At 44.4% G+C, this 20,859-nt stretch overlaps 3 protein-coding genes across 11 annotated transcripts in view; 2 read left to right on the top strand and 1 right to left on the bottom strand.

Moving 5' to 3' along the window:
• Positions 1-279: 279 nt before the first annotated feature.
• On the top strand, positions 280-7,236 carry CREBZF (CREB/ATF bZIP transcription factor). Of its 4 annotated transcripts, none has more exons than XM_090134109.1 (3): positions 280-1,707; positions 3,592-3,662; positions 6,238-7,236. In XM_090134109.1, the coding sequence occupies exon 1, from the start codon at positions 370-372 to the stop codon at positions 1,225-1,227; it is 858 nt and encodes a 285-aa protein (XP_089990235.1). In that variant the 5' UTR covers positions 280-369; the 3' UTR covers positions 1,228-1,707; positions 3,592-3,662; positions 6,238-7,236. The 4 variants fall into 4 exon arrangements, with proteins under 4 accessions (XP_089990235.1, XP_089990233.1, XP_089990234.1 ...); XM_090134107.1 differs by lacking the exon at positions 6,238-7,236 and having other exon boundaries at positions 280-1,541; positions 1,630-1,707; positions 3,592-4,573; XM_090134108.1 differs by having other exon boundaries at positions 280-3,662.
• Positions 7,237-7,285: 49 nt separating this feature from the next.
• On the bottom strand, positions 7,286-14,898 carry LOC116241913 (transmembrane protein 126A). 4 transcript variants are annotated; one of them, XM_090134111.1, is made up of 6 exons: positions 14,766-14,898; positions 14,392-14,453; positions 13,039-13,163; positions 9,728-9,921; positions 8,416-8,530; positions 7,286-7,858 (listed from the first exon to the last, which is right to left on the bottom strand). In XM_090134111.1, the coding sequence occupies exons 3-6, from the start codon at positions 13,152-13,154 to the stop codon at positions 7,654-7,656; spliced, it is 630 nt and encodes a 209-aa protein (XP_089990237.1). In that variant the 5' UTR covers positions 13,155-13,163; positions 14,392-14,453; positions 14,766-14,898; the 3' UTR covers positions 7,286-7,653. The 4 variants fall into 4 exon arrangements, with proteins under 4 accessions (XP_089990237.1, XP_031468273.1, XP_089990236.1 ...); XM_031612413.2 differs by lacking the exon at positions 14,766-14,898 and adding an exon at positions 14,658-14,757; XM_090134110.1 differs by lacking the exon at positions 14,766-14,898 and adding an exon at positions 14,699-14,719.
• The window catches only part of DLG2 (discs large MAGUK scaffold protein 2), a 1,008,740-nt gene continuing 1,002,752 nt past the window's right edge, over positions 14,872-20,859 (top strand). For 2 of the 3 annotated variants that reach the window (XM_090134092.1, XM_090134093.1), the window contains exons 1-2: positions 14,872-15,011; positions 15,510-16,568. In XM_090134092.1, the coding sequence (XP_089990218.1) occupies positions 16,550-16,568 (19 nt within the window). In that variant the 5' untranslated portion in view covers positions 14,872-15,011; positions 15,510-16,549. Of the gene's footprint in view, positions 15,012-15,222; positions 15,377-15,509; positions 16,569-20,859 lie in introns of all 3 variants that reach the window. The other variant, XM_090134091.1, reaches the window with a different exon arrangement.

Here is a 20,859-nt window from a genome sequence, read left to right as displayed (position 1 = left end):
CATCTTTGGAGATCTAAGAATGGAATCCAATCTTGCAACATCTGTGGTGCCCCATCCCTGGAGATGCTCGAGGCCAGGTCGGATCTGCGCAAGCTGAGCTGGTGTGGGGCACGCAGCCCATTGCAGGGATGAGGTGTGGATGTGCCTTAAGGTCCGTCCCAACGCAGCCATTCAGGCACTGTTAAACTCCCCCACAGACGCGCTTTTCCCGCGCGCGGGCGCAGCCCTCAGCCATTCCTCCCCCCCTCCTCCCCCCCATCCCCTCACGTCCGCCGCTTCCCGACATGCACCGCGGCACCGCCGCTCCGCGCCGCTCTCCCCGGGCCCCGCGGCCGCCGCCTTCTCCCCCCTCCTCCCTCCGCCGCCGCCATGCGGCACAGCCTCACCCAACTGCTGGCGGCTTCCTCGGGCGGAGCGAGCCCTTCGGGAGCCGCGTGGCCTCTCGCCGGCGCGGGGCAGGCCCCGAGAGGGCGGGATGGCGGCGGGGAAGGGGATCCGGGAGCGGCGAGGCCCAAACAACAGCAACAGGAGAAAGAGGCGGCCGAAGGCCCGCCTGAGGTGTGGGAACAAGAGGACTGGTTCCCCGGGCTGGAGCTGGGAGACCTGCTGGAGGCGGCCAGGCCGGAATGGGACGCGGGCGCGGAGCTGAGCGGCTGTTTCTGCGGAGAAGCGGGGCGGGGCCGCAGGCGGCGGAGCGGCGGGGCCGGCAGCAGGCTGAAGGCGGCGGCGGCGGCGCGGCTGAACCGGCTGAAGAAGAAGCAGTACGTGCTGGGGCTGGAGAGCCGCCTGCAGGGCCTGGCCGCCGAGAACCGGCAGCTGCGGGACCGCAACCGCGGCCTCAACCGCCGCCTGCGGGAGCTGGAGCGGGAGAGCGGCTACCTGCGGGCCGTGCTGGCCAACCAGAGCGCGCTGGGGCAGCTCCTGAGCCGCCTGGCCGGGACGCGGGCCGGCGGGCTGCGCCTGGGCACCAGCCTCTTCAGGGACGGCCGCCGCCAGCAGCAGCACCAGCAGCAGCAGCCGCCCGGCCGGCCCGGCGGCGATAGCGGCGACCACGACTACGCGCTGCCCAACGCGCGGCCGCCCGGCCCCGAACAGCCGCCGGGCGCGGAGCCCGAGGAGCGTTGGGCGGCTCCCGGCGGGATCTGCCTGCACGTGGAGCGGGATCAGGTGTCGGTGGAGTTCTGCTCCATCTGCGCTCGGCGAGCGGCCGCCTGCTTCAAAACGTAGGGTCGGCTACCCGCCGCAAGTACCTCCTCGCGGAGAAGGGGAAGCTGTCGCCTTCGGGTGACGGAATTCCGAACGACGGGTGAGCGCCTCGACCAAAGGCCGCGTCGACCCGGCGGCGGTGCGAGCCGGGGGCGGTGGTGACGCGGAGCTGCAGGCGGGGAACGGACGGTGCCGATGCCGACCTGAGGCTGGACGGCGTGCGGCTGTCGGTAGAGATAACGTTGACCCGGCCGGGTTTGTGTCAGCCCGCTTATCCCAGCTGAAAATGCTCGCTTAGAAAACCGAAACCTTCATTAAGACGTCGTCGTCGGACGGCAAGTAGTAACGATCGGCAAAAGAAAGCATGCGTATAAAATTGTGCTGCCTCTTGGTTATACGTTACTATTAAAACCTCTCTGACAGTTTCTCTTTTAGGTGCTTGCCCTGCCAGGCTCCGTTGTGTAGGGGTTAAAGAGCAGTCGTTTCCCACCTCGCAACCTGGTAAGGATCAATATATTCCCATAATGCGGTGTCAGACAGCTTGCTTTGCTTGTGCCGGTCTCGTTCATGCGGTGACTGGTCCAGGAGATGGTATTTCTGGTCCCTGCCCTGCTGTGATGTTTCTAATTCCTAACTCAGTTGTGGAAAACATCATTCTGAGTAGCTGCTTTCTATTCTAAATCAATATGCACACAGTAGCCAGTCAGTGAGCTGTGTTTTGAATTAAAAGTAAATGCTTTCTGCCATTTGAAATAGGAATTTTCTATTGAACTATGAGCTGATGAGCAGCAGAAGGGAAAATATGCTAATGATACAGCATTTATAGTCTTTTGTCACAGGGGAAGTCCCAAAAGAACAAGTAAATTGCTTTTAAATGAAAAATGTGACCTGATGGTTTAAAATACAGTCCAGTGTTAAGGATGCACGGTCCCTTTAGAATTGTCCTTTCCTGCCTTTCTTGAATTCATGATGCAGAGCTTTTCCTATTTGAACAGAACCCAAACGCTGCTTACATCTGTTCAGTGGAACCTTAATGTAGAGAAATCACTTTTTTTATATAGAACGCCAGTGAGAACTGTGGTTGGCATCACGGAGGGTTGCAAATAACTCAGTATCTCTCACAAGTAATCTCTGTGCCTGTGCACACTGAAATTCCTCTGTTACTTAGAGTAGCTTTAAATTTTAAAGAAACTGCACGTATATGCATGTGCTTAATTTTACAGTAGAGATCATAGAATCATAAAATTGCTCAGGTTGGAAAAGACCTTAGAGGTCATTGTGTCCAACCACAACCTAACCATTCTACCCTAACAGCCCTCCACTAAATCGTGTCCCTGAGCACCACATCCAAACGGTTTTTAAATACATCCAGGGATGGTGACTCAACCACCTCCTTGGGGAGCCTATTCCAGTGCTTAACAACCCTTTCTGTAAAGAAGCTTTTTCCTGATATCCAACCTAAACTTACCCTGGCGCAACTTGAGGCCATTTCCCCTCATCCTGTCACCAGTGAGAAGAGACCAACCCTGCTCTTGCTGTAAGCAGCTTTCAGACATTGGAAGAGAGCAATAAGGTCTCCCCTCAGCCTCCTTTTCCCCAGGCTAAACAGCCCCAGCTCCCTCAGTCTCTCCTCATATGGCACATTCTCCAAGCCTTCATAAGCCTTGTTGCCCTTTTTTGGACCTGCTCCAGCACCTCAATGTCCTTTCTGTACTGAGGTGCCCAAAACTGAACACAGTACTTGAGGTGATGCCTCACCAGTGCAGAGTACAGGGGCAGGATGACTTCCCTAGTCCTGCTCACCACACCATTCCTGATAGAAGCCAGGATGCCATAGATGTTAATTTAGCTTACTCTTACAGTATCCAGAAATCCGTAACTTCATTCAGTTCAGCAGAGTTTGGAGATGAGCAAATATGTAACTAATTAATTGAAAAATTCTTCCTGATTAACTGAGAGGAAAAATGTTGATGAACAGCAGTGTGTATTCTCTGGTGGTAGCATTTCTCCCCATCACACAGGATGAGCAGGTAGTTGTGTCATAATGTTGAGGTGGTTTTTCTGTACATCAACTGGGGGAAGAAAGATTGTGAGAATGATAATATATGTAAAGTGAGGTTTCACAAAGAATACATTTAAACCAGTCCCGTGTATTAACTTCTTCAAGAAAATATTCTAATTAGTGTTTTGGAAGTCTTGTTTCTTAAAGCCTTAAATTTGGTATTTAAGGCTAAGTGGAAGGGTTTTCTCCCAGCAATTGGAACTGTTGGTACTATACCTTATCAGGTGCTCCTTAGTACAAAGAATATGATTTTTCTTTGTGAAACATCACTGTGTGATGAAGTATACGTGTATTTAGCATCCTTGTTTTTCTTTATGCTAAAGTGGATTCAGCTGTGTTGGGGCAGAAGAGACGGGACCAGCTGCTGGCCACATTTCCTGCTTTATTTTAAAAGGTAGTATAAGAAATGAGAATAAAGAGGTAACAGGGCTTTTGCTGTCTTTGTTTAAACAAACAAAAAAAGGTTGAATGCTGGGATTCATTAACTGTCATCCAGGATGTTTTTTAGAAGACAGTATCCTATCAAGCAGTGTTTTCAGAATTCCATCTGTTCAGGGTGTGCTGCCAGCACAAGAGAGACTTAAGACATGCATTACTGCAGTGACATTGGCAGGACTGTTCCAAGGTTCAGTCTTCAGCTGTGTGCTCTGCTGTAGGTGGTGAGTTATGCCAGGACCTTCTCAAGATGTGTGCTGACTGATACACAAAATGGAAATGAGTGAGTTAGATTGAGCCTAGGTTGAATCTGCCTGGCTCAGGCTTCACAACCATGCTTCAGTTTGAATTTTAGTATGCATGAGGAGAAGGGAAACACTAATGCAGCAAGTGTGGGATGTTACAGTGGCATTTCTACAGTCACTTCAGTGCAGAAGTTTATTTTAAGTTAAATATGCATTATTTCATTTTGCATCACTGCAAAGCGGTAGGAGTCAGAGATCTCTGTTATGAAGCTGCACATCACTCCAGCAATGAAACCCACCCATGAGCTGTGTCTGAGAGTAGCTGATGTTCTGGTACACACAGTGACATAGACCTGTACAAGAACAAGGTCAAGTCCCAGAAAGTAAGTGTCTGCAGGCATATCTAGTGCCTACTGAATCATATTTAAACCAAATAGAGGGGAGGAGCTTATTTGAAACTAACCAACTGTACCATCTGTATGGTGTATTAATGTAGCTTTTTGAAGTGGAAGCCTTGAAATGACTTTAACTTAATACTTGAAAATATATTGTAAATGTTTCTTTGTAATGACGTGCCATCCAGATGAGAATACGATATCGTAATAAAATCAGACCTGTTGATCTTTCAGTTGATGGGCTCAAATGTTTTCTTCATCTTTTTCTTCTCACTGGTACCTTGCTTTAATTGAGTGCTTCATTACACAAAATGGGAATCTGCAAAATTCTGCTGCATGGGTAAGCTGATGGAACACAAGATTAAATGGATCAGCGCATCCTGAAGGAAGGTTCTTGCTCGTCTGTCTTTCAAGTTAATTTGTGGTAAAGAAGAAACAAAGGCATTATTCCTTGAACCAAAGATAGAACTGTTCTTCAGCAATAACTACGTTTTGTATTTCCCTTATTAGTGTGAATATGTCTAATCAGTAAGCCACAGAGGAGGGGAGTTTTTACATTCCATGGATTGCCATCTCCCTCTTTGCTATCCTTACTAGGTTCTGAAGTTTGATAAATAGTCAATAATATGCTCTTAAGCTATAACGTTCCATCATACTGTTGTTTCTATATTCAACACTAGGGTGAGTGTATGGTAGAGGGTTCTGAAGGGACAGCATTTGTAAAGCTCCAGAGTGAGCCGTGTTGCTGTTGACTTTGATTTCTATTACTCTTAGATGCATTATTTGTAAAGAACACATTAAAGAAATGTGCTGGCTTTCAGTGTTGAACTGCCTAACTATACTCAATTTTCCAGCATTTCTCCACCCCAAGGTCACCTGGAGCCTATTTAGAGTTCAATAAAAAGCAATTTCATTCTCGGTTCTCTGGTAGTCTTTTACAGACAGCACATTAACTTTTCTTCTGTTTTTTGAAGAGCTTAGCAGCATCTGGAGGAACATCTTAACAACATCCTAACAACTAACAACTGCCCACAGAACCTCTGTTCTAAAAACCTAGCAAAGAGCTTCCCTGTGAGAATCAACAAGATTCTATTTGTAGTATTATATTTGTAAATGTTTCAAGGATTTATTAGCTGCTGTGGATACTCAAATGGGCTGTGTTTAAACAACACCCTGTGTAAAACTGCACCTTGGCAGTAGTGGAGTCTGTGATTTTTCATCCATGTGATGTGGGATATAGAGAGCTGGAGAAATAACACTGCCCCTGCTCACTGGCAGGAAGGTGCCAGGAGCAGGACTTGATGCAGGGGGATGTGGAGTAGATGTAACATTGAGATTTGCCATCTGAAATGAAAACAAGATAAACACTAGAAAAGTACTAATTTTATCTTCATTTTTCTCTATAGCCAGTCCCTTGGCATCCTTCTGGTAGAATTCAGACTTAAACTAATCGTAAGTCTATCAGTACAGGCTATTTATCAGGCATGTGATGTGTAGTCTGTGACTGCCTCCTTGCAGCTACAAAGTTAGCATGAGGCATACAGATGACACCCCAAGGAGTGCTATTTTCCTATTGTTATACAGAATGCTCTCTACCTTCCATCCTAAAACAAGAGTAGAGAACGGTTTGTCCTCACCAAATCATTTAAAAACACAGCATGCATTTTGATTAGTTGGAGAATAATTACCACTTGAATTCATAGCAAAAAAAACAGTGCATGGAACGGAAGGAGGTTTGGAATATCACTCATAGTGTGAAGGTCTGCTTTCACTGTCAGCCAGATCTATGTAAACACTCAAGTAACCACCTCTGAACCATTCATTTTCTTAAAGACACCAGTGCAAAGTAATAGCTTAAAATATTATTGTTGTTTTTTTTTTTTTTTTGTCACAGGTAAGTGGTTCAGTGAGTTAAAGTCTGATGATACAACTCCTGGAAATACCATCGTTCACTGCCTAGTAAAATATTTCTGAGAATCACTAAAGTGGAGGATGATGAAGGTAAGGCTGGCCAAAATGTCCCCTTAGATGCAGGTCAGTGTGAGAATATAGGAATACTTCAGGCTAAGCAAAACTAAATCAACTCTGTGTAACAGCTGTTGCAGCTGTAGTGTCATTTTGCTGCTTTGCCTGTACAAATAAGGCCACTGCTCCTGGTTATAGAGAAATAATTGTGTGGTAGAATGATTTTATAGCATGATTTTCCTGCTATAACAAGGAAACTAAAATAAACAAGAAACTAAAATACAATCTTCATCACTGTCCAACTTTGAATTTTTAAAAAAGACAATTAGGGGTCTCAATGCTGAATTCTTAATGTATAAATTACTGTTTGCATTTCTGGGGATAGTAGAATTTAAGTAAAATGTACGTAGCTGCTGCTCAGCAGCGATACAGGTTTTACAAAGAAGACCATGCAGCACACTGAGATGATTGCTTTTGTAGAAAATCCTATTGTCTTCAATCAAAAAGATGTTAGCTGGTCAGAATACAAACTCTTGAAGAGCACTGCTTGCTGCTGGTCTCCAGCTGGACATCAAGCCTCTAGAACATAGAGCTGTCAGGGTGAACACAGGCCTGACTCACAAAGAAAGCACTTTGAACCACTGATTTCTAACTAGAGGATGCTGAGATACCACAGCAGCAGCCCTTTGAGGCCTCTCAGTATAGTTCATTTCTTCAGGAGAAGACCAATTTCAAGGCAAACTGGTTGGAAGACAGTTTGTTCCAGTTATGCTCTTTTTGATCCAAAATGCACGTGCTGGGAACTCTCTGACATGAGTACCACTCTTGACTGCTCTGTGATCATGGTGCTCCCTGCAGTTTATAGCTGTACCCAAGTAACAGCCCAAACAAAATCTGTGACAGGAATTCTACTTCAGTGAAGTTCAGGGAGGAAAGCACTCAGATTTTGAGGAATCTCAAGAAAAAAATCTTGCCTGATTTATTTTTAAGTATCAATGTTATTTGCATTATTGTAATATATATTTTTTTTCAATAAACTTACTTGCACATCTTCTGTAAAATGCAGAATCACTACCTTAGAGCCAAACCTTAAGCATGCAACAAAAAAATGACTTATTTTTCCCCGTTTCCAAAGAAAAACACTTCTTTTTATAGACATGTTGTCAAAGTATATATTCTGTGCCAGACATGATGAAGAACTTAACTTACATTCAAGTTCATGGTTGAAAAGAATGTCAGCACACAGTCTGAACCTTGTTTTCTATTAGAAGGAGGAGGACAGCAAGCACCAACTTCTTTGTTTATTACAGTTTGTTATCCATGGCAACTGGAAGGTTGTTCAACTTCAGGCTTGTAACTCTTCAGGATCTGTGCTGGGCTTCATCTGCTCCAGTACTTTGACATATACACCGTGATGTTTAGTGGCAAGAAAAACTCCAGTCAGAACCTGTATAAGCACAGCAAATCTCATCTTTCTAAAGACAGGCTGAGAAACTGAGAGCCAGAAGCGCAGTAAGTTCTCTTTCCCTGGCAAGGGAGATGAAGTGTACCTAAAAAAACATAAACAGTGGTAAAAACTTACTTTTTTACTTTCCTCCATCCAATCTAAGCATCGGTATTTAAAGTAAATAAAAGTACTTTGGGTAGATATTGTTCTCTCCCTCCTCTCCTAAGTTAAGTTCACCTGGTGGTACTGGAGCACTGAGTTCTCCCTCTGGTTAAATGCTCTAGAATCAGACCTACCAGGGAGTTTGGGTACTGAGCACTTCAGAAACATTTAGCTACCCAGCCAAACACCACTAAGAAATGTTCACTGCTCTGGGGGATGGGGAGCCTCAATTTAAAAAGCCCACATGTATCATGCATAGCTGGCAAGGTTCCAAGCTAAACTCTCAAATGTTTTACAGTACTCTAGTTCAGTTTTGTAGATCTTTTTCTCCTGTTTGGAAGCATACCTCTTAGGTACCAGATGACTGGTACAAGTCACCTTCCACACAGTAAAAGCTTTCAGGACAACACTGTGTGCATAGACTGAAAATTCACATAGTTTAAACTGAGAGCTAGAAATATAACCAAATTCAACTCACTGCAGATTGATAAGACATACCTGGCTGCAAGGCTTCCATTCACAGGGATAGCCATGAAAATAGGGTAGAGACTACCCACAACAGCACCTATTAATCCTCCTCTGACTACAGCACAGACTTGGCAGTCAAGCTCACCTGCAGGACAAGCAAAGCATTTCATTGTCAGTATCCACATAACTATCATATTGTAAGCTGCATGCAACACAGAAACAGGCACTCTGCAGAATTGACCACGCTGTAAAAGTATTGCAGGATTTTAATTTTTATTTTTTTTCCCTTTTTTTTTTTAAAGACCTACTTTTGCATAATAAAACAACTCGCATTCCAGTGTGATGGGTAAACAACAGTGGACACTAAGCACCGACAGCACTGCTCTGGCACTCCCCTTGCTCAGGACAGAGGGAGAAAATATGATGGAAAGAATGCTCACAGAGTGATAAGGACAGGGAGTTCATTCACCACGTACCATCACAGGCAGAACAGTCTCAGCATAAGAGAATTAATGTAGCAATGAGCAGTAAGGTAACAAACTAGAGCGTTGAGAACCAAAAACAAACTAAACACGTCCCACAGGCAGCAGCTCCTGCCTGGGACTCTCCATGGGCTATGCCTCCTTCAGGCTCATCCATTGCTGCACTGTGAGCTCTTCCTTGGCTGCATGAGATCTGCTCTGCATGGTGCCCCTGGGCTGCAGGAAACAGCCTGCTCTACAAGCAGCCTCTCCCAAGCTGCAAGGAACAGCTTCTCCATGCCTGGAAAACCTCTACACTGACTTTTGGGGCTGCAGGGCTGCTTCTCTCCTATTTCTCACTCCTCTCTCCCAGCTGCTGTTGCACGGATTTTCCCTCCCTTCAATCCACTCTCTCAGAGCTGCACCCAGTGTTGCTCATGGCTCAGCTCTGCCCAGCAGAAGGTCCCTGTGGGAGCTGCTCTGTCATGGGGCATTGCTGGGCTCTGCCACTCCTGCAGCCCTATTACCAAAACCCTTGCCATAAACCTGCAGAGAATTTATCACTCTAAAACTGACCTTTAAATGAAATGGTACAGATAGTGAAAACCAAACTGCTTTGTTGTACTTCAAATGCCAATTTCACATGAGAGTAAAGTACTAAAAATCAGGGAGGTCTAACAGGAAATAATTATGTACAAGTAAAAATACACATACCTCTCTCTCCCACTCACAACTTGAACAGCTCACTGCTGTCCAACATACTGCATAATGTTTTTGAAACCCTGCTTTACCAATCAAGGCTTTCAAGATTTGCAGAGAGGTTCAGTGTTCAGTGTGCACAGAAAGCAAAGGCTTTTTGATAACAACAAATTACGTTTTACCTGAAAATAGAGGGTCACGCAGGAAAGTATCATAAACTGCCACTGTTGAAATAAATGGAACAACAGCCATTGGCAAAGCAGATATTATGGCAGCCTTTCTGATATTTAGGATCCTCCTGAAGAAATTATTTGCTGTTAAGCCACATAAGCTTGCATTTCCTGCAAGGAAGTATGATCCATGATTACAAAGGTTCCTGTAAGAAAATAATAATAATAAAAGAAGTCTCTTCAGGCAATGAAAAACATAAAATTGCTTTGTTTATTCAGTGCTGCAGTTCATTTCTGAGTACTCTACAATAAAAAGTCCAAAGTACTGCTTTTACAGAACCGGAGCTACTATTTTCCCCATCATAACAGAGGGACTGGATTCTGCTATCATGTTTTTAACATACAGCTCAGAGCAGTTACTGATGGTGAAATGTATGGTGAGAGACAGTCTTCATTTAATAGCTTGACAAACACTTCCTGCTGCATTCATCACAGCAGGTAGTGGAAAGGAGGAATGGAAACGTGCCAGTTTTACAGTCCTGAGGAGAAGTGAGAATTCATCTCACTTGCAGAGGGAAGTTGTGCATTCCTTATCATTATGCCCGTCACTGTCAGTTGATCAGTGAAAATAATGCTTTGTTTGGGTTTCCACAAACCTAAACATTCCAAGAATAATAATTATTGCTAGTCAAAGCAATTAGTGGAAAGGCACCTCAGTTCTGAGGCTGTGCCAATAACGGTATGTTAAAAGTGTATTTTTAAGTGTGTCATAAATTATGTTTACTGCTGAAAGCCACAAAGATAATCAAATGCTTCACCAATCACAAAACATATGCTAGGGCAAATGTCATACCTATTTGCAAAGTTATCAAATGTAACAATCTCTACAGATTTAGCAGCTAATACGTTATTTTAAAAAGGCACCTACTTAAAACTCTTCTACATTAAAATGGTCCAGAGGAAGGCCACTAAGATAATCAGAGGGCTGGAGCACCTCTCCTGTGAAGAAAGGTTGAGGGAACTGGGCTTGTTTAGCTTGGAGAAGGAAAGGCTCTGGGGAGACCTCATTTTGGCCTTCCAGTACTTGAAGGGAGTATATATATATAAACAGGAGGAGGAACGGCTGTTTACAAGGGTGGATAGTGATAGGACAAGGGAGAATGGTTTTAAACTTAGACAGGGGAGGTTTAGGTTAGATATTAGGAGGAAGTTCTTCGCACAAAGGGTGGTGACGCACTGGAACAGGTTGCCAAAGGAGGCTGTGGATGCCCCATCCCTGGAGGCATTCAAGGCCAGGCTGGATGTGGCTCTGGGCAGCCTGGTCTGGTGGTTGGTGACCCTGCACATAGCAGGGGGTTGGAACTGGATAATCATTGTGATCCTTTTCAACCCAGGCCATTCTATGATTCTGTGATTCTATGATTAATGCTTAGAGTAACACTGAGCACTCATAAACCATATAAAACATTAGTAGATTTAAGTGCTGATTCTGCAAAGCTTTAACAACAAAAGCACCTGACAGTCAATGACACCAATTATTTCCATTTTGAATAGGACAGTACTTTCATGCCTGGTACATATCAGATTTTCAAACATGAACCTATGCTACTCACAATTCAGTTATGATGTTACGCAGCACAGGAACCTACCTGGTCAAATATTGTTCCTGCTCTTATTTAGGAGTCACGGTGCATTTGTTTGTTTGCTTTAAGAAATGGACCTGTTTGCTTTCCAGATCACCATTCTCACAGTTCTGGATGTCATTTAAGGACTGTCTCCAGGGATTTTCTGAAAACTAGCCATTTTATTGCTTCATTTACAACCACAGGTAGTGAAATGCATGCGTGCATACATGCAGAGCACTGAGATTAAAATTTACCAGTGTATTTGAGAATCCAATTAGAGCACAACAGCAAAATCTCATCAGTCTTACTGATATACAGAATAGCTGCACAGCACAAAAGGAAAGAAAGGGAGAACTGGAGAGTCATTTCTGTACGGTTTAATATCAGCTGTCTATTGTTAAAAACACAATCTTTGGTGAACATGAACTATCAGTTTGCAGCACACTTCCAGCTGTCAGTGATCCATCCAATAGGGTATGCAAACTTCAAGGCCTGCTAAGGTAGCTTCAAATGAAGATTCAGGCCCCCACAACAGAACTGTGACAAGGGTCAGGGTGTTAGGATAAGGCCCTACACCAAAGGGCACTGGGCATGGAACAGGCTGCCCAGGACAGTGGGCACAGCCCTGAGCTGTTGGAGCTCAAGGAGCATTTAGACAATGCGCTCCTGGCATGGAGTTTGGGTTTTGAGTGGTCCTGTGTGGAACCAGGGCTTGGACTCAATGTGTCCCTTGTAACTTGAGATATCCTGCAATTGTTATGACAGCTATTTCTTTCCGAGTCCCAGCAATCTCTAGGTACTGCAGTTTCTATCAAGAGTTACTTGCCTTCCACTTAGTTCCCAGTTCTGGGGAAGGAGATGTGTTTTAAGTTGTGTATAAGCACAGCAAATCCTACAGAGAGCTACATCACTGTAATATGAGAGATAAAGCCTTGGTGTTATCTTCTCTCACCTGGGTGAGGAGACCCTGTGTTACTAGCTGTAGTTTGATCAGCCAGCAATTTAGTCCTATTAGTTTAAAATTAATAATAATTTAAAAAGCTTTTCATTACTTTGAATTATTCAGACAAGATGTATGAAAGATACCTATGTGTCAACCAGCTCACGTCCAGTCAGGTGCAGTGAAACACATTATAAAACACTGGTGTCTATGAAGCCCAGAGGCTATTTAGCTATTTTTGTGCTGTACAGTGCCCCTGCTGATGAGCCTGGCCTATGGCTCTGGTTGATTTGTAAGCACCACCTGGCTTCCTCTGCCTCACCTTCCTGAAACAGGGAGCAGCGCAGAATGAAGCGGTGTGATGCTCACTCCATTCTGGCCCTAGGCCAGCCCTGCTCAGTGCATGACAACTCCAGCAGAACCACATGGGTATGTGCCTTATGCTCTCCAGCATTTCAGTTTCCTAGAAAATGCATGACTGCATGAAGGCTCAGAGCCAGTCGGGGCTAATCAGCCATCTCCAAACCTTAAGCACCGGGGAGCACATGCCAGAAACCAACTGAGCAGGACCACTGAGACATAACCATATTTGAGGAATACAAAACAAGTTTTCTCTTCTGGATGATAAGAAGCTTCTCTGCAATTCAGTATTTTTGTAACTGCGAGGAAGGTTTGCAATACAAAAGAAAGCAAAGAGAGAACAGTCTCCAAAAGACTTTACATGTTTGATACAGTTCATTCATTTCAGCAGCACTTACTGATCTGATTTAGGAAGCTCATTCAACAACTTGTGTATGATTTCCACCCGCTTCACTCTCTCCAAATATAGTCTTCGCTGTGGTGAATCTAGTTCAAGAAATTCTCTTCCTGTCATTTTGAAGTCCTGAATCATAAGGAACAAAGGAATGTAATCAAAGTTACACACCCCCAGCATGCATCAAATGAACATTTACATTCCTTTGCACTATGCAATCAGAAATGCATTTCCTATTTTTTTGTGGCAGCTATCAAATATAAAACGTGCAATCCAGCTCCAGAAGTCTATGATATTTTTGACTGTGTGAACCCTACTGAACTGCTTTCTTTAGCAGGGAGTGTTGCAGATGGGATTTGACAACGGTTTTGAGCCAACTTAAGTGCTCACTTTGATCACTCCCCAGGCACCAGCTCCACAGCATCTCCAGCCCTGAGGGCCAGGCAGCATCCTGCTGAACTCACACAGATGGAAACCACCTGGAGGCAATGAGAGATGACAGGGTTGGCCTTAAGTTGCACCAGAGGACTTTCAGCTTGGATATTAGGAGAAGTTTCTTTTCAGAAAGAGTGGTGAGGCATTGGAACAGACTGCTCAGGGAGGGGGTGGAGCCACCACCCCTGGAGGTGTTCAGGAAACACGGAGATGTGGCACTGAGGGATGTGGTTACTGGGCATGGTGGGGATGGGTTGGATATATATATATAACCATATTGTGTAAAGATTTAAAGTAATCATAATGATATCTACTCTCTGCTTTCACATGCCATCACTAATGGCTTTTTTTTATTGGTGCTCCTAGCCAAAGATACCACATATCAAGTCAGAAAGCACAAAGTTTTTTGTTAGGCATAGTACGTAGTGATTTAAAAGCTTTTTTAAGGCATTTTTTTTTTCCAATGAATGGAGAATTACCCAAACTTAAGTTGTCCAGCTGTAAGTGGCTTAGGTTTATTTTCTAATTTGAAAGCTATTTCCTGAAGTCCAACTACACAACTCTATCTTATAAATACCTAAAGCACAGAAGTCAAGGGATGGGGCTAGGCTCTTTTTAGCAGTGCCCAGCAACAGGACAAAGGGCAACGGGCACAAACTGGAACACAGGAAGTTCCATATAAAGGTGAGGAAGAACTCTGTTACTGCGAGGGTGACAGAGTATTGGAACAGGCTGCCCAGAAAGGCTGTGGAAAGATTCAAGGCCCATCTGGATGCCTTCCTGTGCAACACACTGCAGGGCACCTGCTTTAGCAGCGGGTTGGACTCGATGACCTCCAGAGGTCCCTTCCAACACCTTCTGTGATTCATCTCAGACTGGGATACAGAAACAGGGAACGCAGTGACAGAAGAGCAGCGCTCACCTGGGGTCAGCAGGTCCAGCACAAGGTTTGAAGTCTTGAGTTTGGGTTGAGGACACCCACACCTGTTTGCGTGGTAAATGGCACACGTAAGAGGAAACACTGCGTTACCGACCAGTCAGTGCCCCCAAGCAGAGCCGCACTGCCCGCTTCCCTCCGCCGGCTACCCAGCAGCCCACCCCCCCACTGCCTTCCCCTCTCCACACCTGGGGTGACCTCAAACCCCCCTCAAGCCCCACGCGAAGCCCCAGTCCGCCCGCCCGACTCACCGCGCCGCCAGGCCCCGTCCTTACACCGCAGCCCCTCCCACCTCCTGTACCCCCCCTATGGGCGCCACCATCTTGCCCGCGATCACGTGAGCGGCGTTTTCAAGAGACCGTCTCTGATTGGGCGTTCCCCGGGCGGCGCAGCACGGCGGCATCCGATTGGCTGCTTCGTGTGGCGGGCGGGGGGTCAGCGGCCGGCCCGGCGCGCGTTGCTAGGGGCGGCGGATGGCGGCGGCGGTGGCGGCGGTTCCTCCATGGAGACGGGGCTGAGCGGGACCCGGCAGCCGGCGGCCCAGACGCGGGGACTCCCCCTAGCGGAGCGCGGAGCCTTCCATGGGGGGAGGTCGAGTTCTCGGGGTAACCCGCTGACCCCCTACCCTCACCCGGCCCCATGGCCTCAGGCCCCTCGCCCTCTTCCCGACCCTTCCTCAGCCCCCGCCCGCTCCCATTCGCCTTCCTCCTCCGCTTTGTGCTGCGCTGCCCGTCCCCGTCCGACCCCGCCTGCATCCTTCCTCCATCCCCTCAGCCTGTCCCCCTGCGATCTTGTCTTCTCCCCTGTCCATCCCAGCCCTCTCCGCTCCAAAAAGCACCAGGCAGCCCCTTTCAGACCTGGAGAAGCGAGGGGTTGGGAAGGCGGGACAGGCAGATCTCTGATGATGTTCACCCCCCTTCACACGTTCAGTTTTCATCTCCTAAAGAAGACGATGTGAAGCCAAAGCCTTGTGCGTGCATCCCGGCTCCCTGTGTGGGAAAGGAGAGCTCTCAGAGCCTGCTCACTTTTTTCATAGCTTTTTCCTAACGAGATAGATGAGGAAAATCTATCTCTGTTCTGTGTCTCTCTTTTTGTTTTTCCAGAAAAAGGGAGAGAGAGGGAGAGAGGCTCACGTCGATGCCAACCAGCTGCGCTTCTGAGTGGGAAACTCTGGACTGATCTAATGGCTGGCTCTTTCTTTCAGTGATCCTTCATTATCTCTGAAAATGAACCTTTTCTGAAGCTCTTCTCCTCATTCTCCTTATCCCTCTTTGACGGGGCAGCTGCTGTGCGAAGGAAGAAATGGCACGAAGTAAATGACTCCGGTACAAAGCGATCTGCTTTGCCAATGTGCCCAGTGAGCAGCACTGTCACTTTAATAATTCCAGGTCGAGGGATTGCTTTCCTCCTTTTCAATCCTCTCTTTTAATACATGGGAGGATCAGAGGGACGTTAAAGACCGTAAGGCTGGGTGGCTTGCAGATAATAAAAATGAAAGTGACTGGCCGGTGATTTCTGTTGGGTAAGAGGGTGATATTGGAAGGCTGTTGTCTGGTGAGGAAAAAGGGACCTTTTTAGTCTGCTGTGTGATCAATACATAGCTAGCAAAATCCGTTCAAGAAGTGAAAGAAGTTTAAAGAGTCACTTTGGATTGCTTTTTGTCTTGCTCCTTATTTGGATTATTTGGGAGTTTTTGTCCTGCAAATAACGTGTTCTTGAACATGTACAGGTGGAGCATTAAGACAGCTGCCTAGAGATGGACTGTGCCTTAATTGTATTACTTAAAATCTTTTAATTTTCAAACTTTGCTGCCGGAAGAGGAGTTACAATAGGGTTTTTGTATTGTCAAGGAGCATTTTCTCTTGTATTTTTATAGAATCAAATATATTTTAAAGAAATTGAAAGCATCTCTTAAACATCCGAAAAGCTTTTTTTCCCCCTTTTTTTCTTATTTGTGGGAAACATCGGAAATCCAATACAAGAAAAAACAGCAAGTATTGCTGGAAATGAAGACTGAAGCTGCATTTCCTAACTGAACTGTAAAAGTGTTTTGCACTAGATAGCCAGTTCCTGATCTCGCACTGCTCCATCGTTAATACCTGTAAATAAGTGCTTGCAACCAGATTCAGAAGTAGGAAGAAGAATGCCAGTCAAGAAGAAAGGTGGGCTATGAAGCTTCCTATCTCATTTTGCATCTCCATTGTGTTAGATTGTTGATTTCTGCTACCTATAGTAGTTTGAAATTAAAAGAGCTTTGCTGGGGGATTGAAATTGTTTTTCTTCTGCGCTGAAAACAGGAGGAAAATCTGTGCGCTTTACAGTAGGAATGTTTAAATGTCATGGTTTTAAATGTGTCCAGTCAAATCTGGCCTTAAGTTTTTATTTTGTAAATATCAGCCCTCAGAAATCTTGAAGAGGCACCAAGGGGAGAGCTTGGTGTTTGTTGTTGTGAGAAGCCTCCCTTACAAACACTGATGACTTTTCAAATCATGGCTTTAGTCTGTTTTCTGTTCTTTACATGTTTGGTGGGTAAAGATCAGCCATCAGAAGCAGGGTAAGCAAATAACTAAACAAAATTTCAGTGCTATTTTTAAATAAAAGTTCCAAAGTTGTGTTTTGAAGAAGATTTGAATATGTTTTTTTTTTTTTCTTCTTTAATTAATTTTGATTTGCATTTCTTAATCCAATATAAAAGTAGTATATCTATAATTGTAGTATGTTGCAAAGTCTGTGATCAGAGCAAGTATAAAGCAGCTTTGGAAAATGTGCTTTCCAGTGTTCAGACAAGAACTGGGGCAAATTCTTACTCTGAAAGCACTTGTAGACCTTGGGTTGTGTTTGGTTCCCTGAAAATGTGGTACCTGTTTAAAGTTTCAGAAGCTGCCAGTGGAATAAATGACAGGTGAGCCTTTTCTATGCAGCTCAGCTCTCCAGCTGTCCTTGGAGTTGATACATCCCTGGGTTTAACTCAAAGCTGTGGGGGAAGGAACAAAAAGTGAACATTTGACAACAGGAAAGGGGATGTAGTTAATGTGATTTCTCATTATTTTCCCTCTAGATAATACACCCTCAGTGTTAGTTATGAGTTGACATTTACCATGTAAATAGTAATAAAAACACATGATTGCTGGCAGTGTTTTCAAACTAATAACAATGAATGAGATTGTTGTGATTCTGGTTTAATAGATGACAGTGCAGAAACAAATTTTCAAACCTGAACAAATTTTTCAAACCTAAATGGATCATCATCATTCATGGAATTACTTAGAATTGTATGCAGTAATGATGGGAATGTATGTGGAGGAGTAGGACTCTTAATTCATACTGCTGTGCTGCACACCCTAATGTACTTTGAGGGCTTGCCTACTATACATGTTCACAGATGGAGAAGTATGACTGCCTTCTTGGTTATTATATTAACTTTGAAACAGATGATTGACACTGAGGATATCTCTGTGCCTGATGTTTTGCTGCATTTCAGTTTCAGAGTAGTTGCTGCAGGATTCTGGGGGTGAAGTCATAGGGGCTCCTTTATGCAGGAGATTAGATTGGTAATCTAATCTGGCCTTAAAAATCTGTGCGTTTCTTGTTTGTTTCTAGACAGTCTGTTTCAGTCTGAATGGACATCAGGGCTTTAATTTCCCCTTCTGTCATAGAATCACAGGATGGCTTGTGTTAGAAGGTACCTCAAAGACTGTCTGGTTCCAACCCCCTGCCCAGTGAGAATACATGCTTTGACAGCTTTTAAATGCAATCTCAAGAGACAGAAACGGCCTCTGAAAGACTTTGTGTTATTATATAGAATCATAGAATGGCCTGGGTTGAAAAGGACCACAATGATCATCCAGTTTCAACCCTCCTGCTATGTGCAGGGTCGCCAGCAACCAGACCAGGCTGCCCAGAGCCACATCCAGCCTGGCCTTGAATGCCTCCAGGGATGGGGCATCCACAGCCTCCTTGGGCAACCTGTTCCAGTGCCTCACCACCCTCTGTGCAAAGAACTTCCTCCTGATATCTAACCTAAACCTCCCATGTCTAAGTTTAAAACCATTCCCTCTTGTCCTATCAGTATTGGCATACTTAAGTTGCCAGTGTGAATGTATTTGAGTATTACAAATGTATTTAAGCATGCAGGATTACAAATGTTAGTGAATCAGCAGTTTTACTATTAGCTTGTGCTACATAATTTATGGCATTTTTGGCAAAAATTAAGCCTAAGACCATGAATAGACTTCCTAAATGTAGTTAAAAGCTTTCTGACAACTTGAAACACACTATCATTTGGGGAAAAAAAAAACAAACAAACAAAAACCAAACCAAAAGCCCAACTATCTGCTTTTGTTACAAGTAACCCATACTATTCCTATGGCCAAAGGAGACTGAATGTGTTTTCCCTGTATTTTCTGTTCCCTTTTGTTTGCTTTATTGGCTTTTGCCAATTTTGTGTCCAACTTGTTTCCATCTTCTGCTGATGATTTATGTTCCCTTTGTTGTCAAAAGTATTTGGGAGTTCGCATCTTCTGTCTTCCTCTCCCATGCCATCTGTAGACATCTCAGTGGGACACTTGCTTCTAGGCTGTGCAAAATCATGCACTGCAATAGCAGCAGTAAGAACGGGACCATCCTTCTGCATTTCAGAACTTCTCTATGTGATACTATTTTGAATTTGATCAAAATATTCTCCTAAAATTGGTAGCCCTGGCCTCTTTAGGCAGGACAAATAGTTTAATTGTAACAAAATTTATAATTTAAAGGAAGCTCTGATTTCTTATGTATGTGGAGAAAAGAGCTTGCTGCTGATTCTGATCGTGTTTATGTCAATTTGTGATTGCCCTTGTCTGATAAGCTGGAGTGACATGATTTTCTCTTCTCAGCTTACTCTGGAGGGAAATAGGGTCTTCACAGATAAACTAATGTATGTTTAAGTACAACTGTTCATTAAATACTTAAGGAACTTCATGAGGAAAACTTTGCTTCAAAATGAAGTAGTACTGACATCCAGAAGAATCTTAGTAAAGACAGGATAGCTTCTCAAATAGTTACTTAGCCCTTTTGATTTTTGTTAACCCTAAGGCAATATATTTAGACTTGCAAGTGCATGAATGTTGGTTTCATGCACAAAATACTGAATATTGTAAAATGTTACTGCACCTCGTTCACATCTTTCACAGTGACAGAAAGAGCAAAGTAGATCCACGCTCCTCTATGAAGGAGAGACCAGATCCCAGTCATGAGCCCTGCTTGCAATTGACATGGATGTGGCAAAGACCCCCACATAGATTCATTAAGGTTGGAAAACACTTTTAAGATCACCTAGTCCAACCATCAACCCATCCTACCATGGTCACAAGCCATGTCCCTCAGTGCTATCAGAGAGGAATTTTTTTCCTAACATCCAAGCTGAACCTCCCCTGGCTCGACTTATGGCCATTACCTCTCCTCCTATTGCTGTTACCTGGGAGAAGAGGCCAACCCCCACCTCACCATCACCTCCTGTCAGACATTTAAGGTCTCCCCTGAGCCCCCTCTTCTCCGAACTAAACCTCTAGATGCTTGGCTGCACATAGAAAGGCATTCTGGTTCTTCTTGGCCTATAATAATTTATTTTTCATCATACCTCTTGTATAAGGAAATGCTTTCAAGGACAAATTAAGGCAACCAACAGGAAGAATTAAAAAGCATTGATCTGATCCTCAGTGGACTACAGCTGCCATTTAGGAGAATCCGATAGATGTGCTTTAGGAAATGCTGATTATACAGTGATAATGGTAATTTTATGTGTCTGGTCTGTTGAAAAGAAGAGGTCTAAAAACAACTGAGCAGGAATTCTTAAAGCAAAATATATTATGGGCCAGGAAATTTAGTTTCTGTTAATGTTCTGGAGATCTTTGTGCACTATGTTTCTTTTTAAATAACAAAATTTTAATTTAGAATTGTAACTTTAGGTGCTCAGAAGTGTTAATGGACACAATTGCAGTCTCCTTACAGCCTACTAAGCAGGAAATCCAGTCGTATTGAAGTAGGGGATTTTTGTTTCCCTTTTCCTTCTAGTAAGCATTACAGGCTGTTTGTCATTTCAGCTGCTGAATAAATGTTCTCAAATAAGTACATGGCTAAAAAGCCACATTTTTCACCTTAGTTATTACAGTGAATTGATGGGAAGCAGTGCAAAGATGAAGGCTAGCTTTTCAGACAGGGGAAGGAACAGTTTTCCAAGAGTGGGACATGTAACAGAAAATTGCTCTCTAAGGTTTGTAGAGGGAGCACAGGGTAACCACACTGACCAGCACGGCTCAGTGAGATGATGCTCAGCCTCTCCTTTAAATTTTAGTGAGAGGAAAAAAAAAATCTAATTTTCTGAGGTCTTTATGAGAGCTGACGTGTGTTCTGTGAGTGCTATAAATTAACAGCATTCATTATTTTTGTGGGGAAAAGTGATATAAATTGTACTGT

This window comes from Phasianus colchicus, chromosome 1 (genome assembly GCF_987193195.1).
Source record: "Phasianus colchicus chromosome 1, bPhaCol1.hap1.1, whole genome shotgun sequence".
NCBI classification, from domain to species: Eukaryota; Metazoa; Chordata; class Aves; order Galliformes; family Phasianidae; genus Phasianus; species Phasianus colchicus.
The sequence above is the reverse complement of the archived record's forward strand: the minus strand, read 5'-3'. Positions and strand labels throughout refer to the sequence as shown.